The 8,055-nt window shown below is 43.4% G+C and overlaps 1 protein-coding gene across 2 annotated transcripts in view; it reads right to left on the minus strand.

Moving 5' to 3' along the window:
- Positions 1 to 2,987, minus strand: part of PRKCE (protein kinase C epsilon) — a 478,428-nt gene extending 475,441 nt beyond the window's left edge. Inside the window, exon 1 of one of the 2 annotated variants that reach the window (XM_034764425.1) lies at positions 1,752 to 2,987. In XM_034764425.1, the coding sequence (XP_034620316.1) occupies positions 1,752 to 2,099 (348 nt within the window). In that variant the 5' untranslated portion in view covers positions 2,100 to 2,987. The remainder of the gene's footprint in view (positions 1 to 1,751) is intronic. The other variant, XM_034764424.1, reaches the window with a different exon arrangement.
- Between the last annotated feature and the right edge of the window lie 5,068 nt (positions 2,988 to 8,055).

The following is an 8,055-nucleotide window of genomic DNA, read 5'->3' on the forward strand; positions in this document are numbered from 1 at the left end:
TCCAAATGAGCAAAGTTTTGGCTGCATAATACCCAGTTTTAGCCTCTAAACTTGGTAAATGAGCAACTCTGATAGCCGACCAAAATACTACAGACCCCAAGCATCATGGTGCAACATATTTAGCAGAAGTTATGTTTGGCTTTATAGACTCATTTAAATCTATAAAGGTTAATTTTAATATTAAAATAAAAATTATACAGCCCTCATTCCGTTCTTAGTCAATCAGCAGAAATAGGGCCTGATTGTCATTTACACTAAGGCCCCTTTCCTTCACGCTGACACCTCTTTACATCCACTTTAAGGCTCTTTTACACTGCCATTGCGATGTAAAGATGCCCTTTCGTGTAAATTAGAATCAGGCCCATGATCTGCCAACTATTTTCTAGTCTAGGCTCTGGTGTTTTGTTGTTATTCCATCTGCTAAACAAATAATGCCCAGATTTGGATTCTTCATCAAGAATAAATAAACATGTAGGTGCACATTTCACAACATTAACAACAAGGAGTCTGGTGGCACCTTAAAGACTAACAGATTTATTTGGGCATAAGCTTTCGTGGGTAAAAACCTCACTTCTCACCCCACTTCTTCAGATGTTGCATCTGAAGAAGTGAGGTTTTTACCCACGAAAGCTTATGCCCAAATAAATCTGTTAGTCTTTAAGGTGCCACCGGACTCCTTGTTGTTTTTGTACATACAGACTAACACGGCTACCCCCTGATACTTGATTTCACAACATTATGGCTGGTCATGTATGGAACATCCCAGATCAGAGGACTGTTTCTAATGCTTTCTTGTGAACATTATTGTTACCATTATTTACAATACATATAGCCAACTTTGTTGCTGTTTCAGTGATATGTTTGTGTTTGATATAGTTGTGAAATGCACATCTCCAAATGGTTTTTTGTTTGCAGTGCAATTGAACCACAATATGTTAGGATGCTGGATTCAAGATTTTGCAGCGCTCTGGGGCTTGGGCACATCAGATCTGGATATTTAAGGGGCAGCTAAACATGTGGCTTAGTTAGGCAGTGGAATTTCACAGACTAGGACCAAAAATTGGCAGGATTTAGCTACCAAGTACCTGCAGTACAATTGCATTGGAATGCATCGAGATTCATCTTTTTGGTGTCAGAAGAATATCTATGTTTGTTTTCTATTGATGCTGTAAAGTTGGGGGTTTGGGATCAAAAATTGCCTGGTTTCAAGAATCAGATCTGGATTTTGGTGGTGCTTTCATGCTAGGATCCATCATGGTCTGGGTTCTGTTGGTGCAACAAGAGCATTTATAGTGTTCTCAATTTAAGCATTAGAATTTGGGAGGTGTGAGCCACATTCTGGCTCCATCAAGCTCTAGCTTCTGGATCTGGGTTTTTGCTGCATTGCTACTCCTGGATGCACCGGGGGTCTGTCTTGTTTGTTTTGTTTTGATTTGTTTTTTGGTACAATAGGAGCAACTAGACTTGTTCCCCATTTAGGCAGTGACATTTCGGAGGCTGGATCCAGTAGGATCCATCTTTTACCCAGACTCAATTATTCCACCTCTCCCCCAAAAAAACAACAAAAAAAAAACAACTGTAAAACACATCTTAGAGAAGGGAGATATGCGGTAATACTGCCTGACTGAGTATAACAAAGCCTGGAAAGGCTTCAGAGCTATTTCATGCCATTGGCAACCTAGCTCTGCAATGAAGGTGTTGCATCCCCAGCAGTGCCTTACAAAACATGCATTTACAATGCAAACACTTACCCAGTCCTCAAAGTGGCGGCTCCCATTCTGCAGCAAGTCCTCAAACTGTATAGTGCAGTTAGCCACAAAATCATCGTACCCGATGGGGGCATCATGGAAAACAGCCATCTCAATCTTCCTGCCATTGCAAACGTCAGTGACAAACTCATCATTCCAGGCAGGGCTATTGGTCTTTTGCTTGGTCGAGGTCTGCCCGATCCTGGAATCGTCCACGTTGAGGGCGATGTAAGGGTCCAGCAAAAAGGTCTGTGGTCTGGGACCCACCGCATGCCTCAGCGACCAAGGTGTGGGTTTCAGATTCACCGCCTCGCAGATCTTGATTTTCAGCAAGCCATTAAAAACCACCATGGTTGGATGGCTTCACTTTTTCTGGGATTAAGCACACTCACACACACTCACACGCACAGGGAGGGAGGCAGGGAGATCTCACCAATAAATAGGGGAGCAGGTCTGCGGGGGGGGGGACGGACCACAATGTGGGGGCTCCCTTATTGTTGCTGCTGCTACCTTTGATTATTTAGCCTTTGCTCTTGCGACACCCCGTGAATACATACAATGTGCCTGTGTTTCTAACGGAAAACAAGGGAGGAAGGGAGGGAAGGAGGGGGGGACGGCCGTGTTTGCAGAAACCCCCCCAAAATGCAATCAAAATCCGAGCATAATAAACCCTTGGGATGGGCAACAGACTTTTCCCTTCACCTAGATCATAATCCTGGATCAGTCTTTGCAAAGGAGGCAGAGCCGCGATCCGAGGCTCTTGCTCACGCTAGTACTGTCTGTGGGCAGCAGCAGCAACACACACACAAACCCGAAACACCAAGCCAAACAACCAGCCCTGCCTACTTCACAGTCTCTGCTCAGAAAACACACACCCGGGGACCTTACATCCGCATAGGATCGAGGAGCCTCCTCGCCTTCTCCTCCTCCTCCTCCTCCTCAAAGGCCAAGGATCCAGTGGAACGAATCCAATGCATGAGGGGAGTCTGCTCCGGATCAGGCTCTTTGGAGATTTAAAAAGGCACAGAGTGACCACCGCCTTCTGGATGGCTAGCGCTGCTGGCTCGCGGTGGTGCTGGGCTGAGCACCACCCCACCTCTCTTTGCCTCGCTCGCTCTCTCTCTCTAATGCAGGAAATGCGCAAAAGACGTCAGTGTGTGTGTGTGTGAATAGAAAGTTTTGCCTGTTGGGGGAGCAATACGGTAAAAGTGAGCATGAAAGAGCAACAGCTACAAGCAAGTCAAGAAACCACGACTGGGGTCGTGACTCTTTCAGACTCAATGAGCGCTGCCCTGCATATTCATGGAGTGATTTGTTCGGGAGTGGGGGCTTTCTTCCTCCTCCTCCCAATCTGCTAAAGATAAAAGTGGTGAGCCGGGGGGAGGGGAACATCCCTGATCATCTTCCTCTGAAGTTTTAAACAGCACCCCCGTTTTATTTCAGTTATCACTCAAATCCTGCTCCCCAATAAACATTGCAAACCTCTAGCCCCCCACCCGCTCTGTAGTACTGTTGTTGTTGTATTGTTTAGTTTCACTCTGATGTGGATGATCCCAAGACGTTACTGTTATTTCCTAGCCTGCAAGTCTATAGTCAAATGTGTATTTGTGCAGTATACGGCGCGGGCACAGAAAAAAGATGTCAACGCCTAACGTAAATATTTCTTTCTGAGGAATTTCCACTGCGGGTGTTTGTTGTTGTTTCCTTTACTTTCTTTCTTTCTTTCTTTCTTTCTTTCTTTCTTTCTTTCTTTCTTTCTTTCTTTCTTTCTTTCTTCTCTGTAACAACAAAAATCCCACTGGGATCCCTTTAGGGCTCTCCAATCTGCGATAAATTGTTGTTGACAAATGCAAGCTTCGTTTTTTGGACTCCTTTTCCCTTGTAATCGCTTTGATCCTCGCTGGCTGACAACATTAACCCTCAACTCCCCGCTGCAAGCAAACGAAGCCGAATGTGTCTGCTTTCTGCTGGTGCATCCTCTCTACCCTCCCATTGGGCAGCAGCCGCAGCATAGGCACCCTGACGTCATTTTAGGGGCAGAGCTTTTGGCTTCTTTAGGAAGAATTTCCCCTCCGTCTCCAAGCGCTGGGAAGTGAACTGAGAGCCAAAGGGAAACCGTCCTCCCAGGCAGAGCCGAGATTTCATTTGCGAGGAAGGGGACCTGGAGTCGCCTCCTCCTGGGTGAGGAGATTTGTTTGGAGCAAAAGACCCAGGAGATTTTATCTGCAAAGACAATTTCCCTGACTGTTTTGCCTGCAAAACTTTAATAAATAATACTGCCTGGGTAAAAATAATGTGGTTTTGCCACCATTGCTAGGACTGTAATCAAATATGCCAGCCAAAACCACACACACAAACTATAAACTTCATATCCCTTTGTCATGAATCAATCTCTTTTTCTGCTGTTGATCATCTCATATTTCAGCGTGCATATGTCAACTTCAACAGAATTCACAAAACATTTAGTAAGTGTTTAACTATTTTGTTATTGGCTGTTCTCCAGTGAATACTGGAAATAATACCAGTGGGAAATACCTACTCAACCTGGAGGTTATTAAATGCAAAAAACACCCTACTGCAACACTATGGGTGAGATTCTATCAAATCTAACTGTCATCTAGGGATTTATACCATTCTCATCAGCATGGTATTTGAGAATTTTACAGTAAAACAGGAGAGTCTTTCTCTTCGCCCACACGATTGTAGAGATGTCTGGGAACCATCACGTTACCCAGTCTTTCTATTGTGATCATTATTACTGATTTTAATTTATTATCATTGTTTTGTTGTGGAGAAGCTGAAGGCAAAGAGATGGATCCTGCCCTTTGCCCTGAAGGCGGTAAAGATTTGAGTTCATTCTGCTCTCCTGAGGAAAGGAGTGCCAGTCTGTAAGCTGTCTGCCAAGGAAGTTCTGTCTCCAGCTCTCATGAGTCCAAATCTAGATGGGGCAGCTCCACTGTTAACAGGACAAAAGTCATGGAGGGTCCTGATATTGGATATCAGGCAGCTTAGATCCAGGCAATGGAGAGCTTTAAAGATTAGCACTGTGGCCTTGGTCTGAATTTGACATTCACTGGGAAGCCAATATAATGACCAGAACATAAAATAATGTATTTCCACAGAAAAGTATTGTTTAGCAGGCAAGCTAATGTATTCTGGACTTGATGGGATAGCTTCAGGATTTGTGCATTAGTTCCCACGTATAGGGTATTACACTAATAAAGCCTGAAGGTTATGAAAGCATGACTGTTAGTGTGTTCTTTTGGCAGGCCTCAAATAGGAGAAAGCATTTCTGGTGCACATTGCTACTTCATCTCCCAGTATCAGCCAGAAGTGCAGAAGGACCCCAGTACTAGTTACAATCTCTGGGCAGACTCCCTTAAATGGGGAGCAAAGATATGGTGCCAGTTATATGAAATGCCTTCCTCAATCACCCAGTATTACATCTGTCTTGTTCAGTTTCAGACAGCTGTGCTGTATCTGCGCCTGTGATTTCACTGAGATAGTGTAGTCACTGGGAGATTTCACATGCACCAAAGTCAAGAAATACAAAATTCAAATACAAAATTAGACTCCTCCAAAAATTGTAACTTGGCCCGCTTGGGCACACATAGTATTTTGTATTACATGATACGGTGTTAATTTTAATGCCTCAGAGAGAGATTTTTAAGTGCATTAAATGGTCCTCATTGGGGTTTTTGTGTCATGTGCCTGAGGTATGGTTACTGTGGGAAACACTTCGAATTTCCTGACACTAAGGTAATGTAAAAGCTGAAGTCTTATATTGCAACAATGTATTTTTCCTTTTAATTCCTTTTTATTTTTTTAAAAGATAACGGCAATCAAGCATACAATCTGAATGCACAATGTAAGACTCAAATAAACACAATGTATGCAGTGGCTTTTAATACTCCTGCATGTCCATGAGATCACACACATGCAAATAAATGCATATTTTCAATGTATTGTAAATCTAATCACTGAGATAAATACATGTGCATTTATTTCAGTGGGTGGATATCCAGCTACATGTACACACAATATATTTGGATACACGCATACCATACATTTGGTTTTATATACCAATATATATACAGATATGTTGTGTATGCAAATATCTGGCTATCTGCATCTATAGCCAAGTCCTGTTCTCTAATTTTAGTCAATGTGAGTTTTGCTATGCACTCAGTGGGACCACGATCTCACTGCAAGCGGACAGTTTGCATGAGTAAGGACTAAAGAGCGCAGTAAGGATTGCAGAATACATTACATTGTATTTATTCATTTTTCAGATGTTTTTAAATTTTGTTCAACAAAAGCAGAAATTTTTCCCTGTGGATCATGTACATGCAAGACTCAACTTTTCAAAGTAAAACAGCTATTGATTTACCCACAAGACACCTGAACTATTGTTGTAAAGTTCAGTTAAAAACAGGTGAAAGAACCAGCTTCAGATATTCCCCCCACAAATTCATCAGTAGAAGAAAAATCAGCCCAATTGTCTCAAATATTGTAGTTGTCAATAATGGTAATTAATATAATGCTTTTCATCCTGAATGGTTTTTAAGCACTTCATTTCTGGCTTGATTTTAGTTTCTGTTCCCTTATCATGGGATTTGATCATCTAAGAGCTTAGAGGCAAATACTGTTCCTCCTATTATACATGAATGGGGAAGGCCAAAACTATGTGGAAAATGCCCCATTTCTGCTGCAGAGAGGCCGCACAGGAGACCCAGCATCCTTTTGTATATCATAGTGCAAAGCTCCACAATGGTTCTCAGCCATTCACTGCAGAGGGGCATATCGAAGGGCTGGGGTCCCAGCCAATAGATGTGGGCACAGCATGGCTCCACAAGCCCCAGTGCCATCCAGAGAGCAATGGCCCAGGACTGATTCATGGCAGGGAATGGATCACTTGATGATTACCTGTTCTGTTCATTCCCTCTGAAGCACCTGGTATTTGCCACTGTCAGAAGACAGGATACTGGGCTAGATGGACCTTTGGTCTGACCCAGTATGGTGGTTCCTATCCTTCTCATACGCAGTCATGGTGTCCACAGGCGCCGACTTTCCAAAGTGCCGGGGGTGCTTGACCCAAAGCCCCACCTCCACCCTGCCTCTTCCCGCCCCTACTCCACCCACACTCCTCCTCTTCCTGCCCCCACTCGACCCCCACCCCACCTCTTCCAACCCCCGCTTCATCCCCTCCCCTGAGCATGCCGCAAAACAGCTGATTGTGGCGGGCAGGAGGCACAGGGAGGGAGGTGGGGGTGCTGATAGGCAGGGCCCGCCGGCAGGTGGGAGGCACTGTGGGGAGGGGGAGAGCTGATGGGGGGATGTGGAAAAAGCCCTTTTTTTTCCCTGTGGAAAAGCACCCATGGAGTCGGCACCATATGGTGTCCATAGCCAGGTGTCTATGGCCAGGTCTATGGCATGGTGTCTATGTAGCTCCTGAAGGCAAAGTCCTTTTATTCAGGCTTTGCTCATGAGACCAAAATTGGGCCCTCAGACACAGCTGTAGCACACAAATACTGGAAAACTGTATCCAAGATAGCAAACAGTATTTATTGTTACCATTCAGATTCTTGTTAACTAGCTTAAACTTGTTAAACGTTAACTATTTTTTAAAAAGATAAATTAAACAATAGTGATTACTTTGGAGGGCGGAATCAGCACTAAGGAAATATGGATAAAATATTATAGAAGCAGTAACACTCTTGGAAGAGAGCTAGTTTTATTTCTGGAGGATTTGATGAGCTTTACCATAATTACGAATGTTATTAATTTATTATTATAGTTTAGGGCACCAAAACTGCAAACACTTATGCACACAGATTAATAGATTCCAAGGCCAGAAAAGACCATTGTAATAATCTAGTCTGACCTCCTGTATAACACGGGCCACAGAACTTCCCCAAAATAATTAACAGCTTTGTGTCAGGACTACTCATCTGCTAAAGCTACTCACGAGCTGAAGTGTCTGCAGGATTAGAATCATGATTTCCTGATTAATGTTACATCTGTGCATGTAACTACGCGTCAGACTACTGATAATTTGGGTATTCTGCAAAAACTGAGGGGGGGGAAACAGATGGTAGTAATACAATAAAAATCTGTATATATGTATTTGCATATTGAGCTTTAAAAAAGAGAATATTAAACTTGTAATAAGATTGCAATAATGTAAGAAAAACATGTAATCATGCCCAAAGACCAGCCCTTGAGTATAGCATTTTGCTTCTCCAACGCCCCAGCCTGCTTTCCCTGCTTGAGTTACAGTAACAGTGAAATGAGAACTAGCAAGCTG

This window comes from Trachemys scripta, chromosome 3 (assembly GCF_013100865.1).
Source record: "Trachemys scripta elegans isolate TJP31775 chromosome 3, CAS_Tse_1.0, whole genome shotgun sequence".
Classification (NCBI taxonomy): Eukaryota; Metazoa; Chordata; order Testudines; family Emydidae; genus Trachemys; species Trachemys scripta.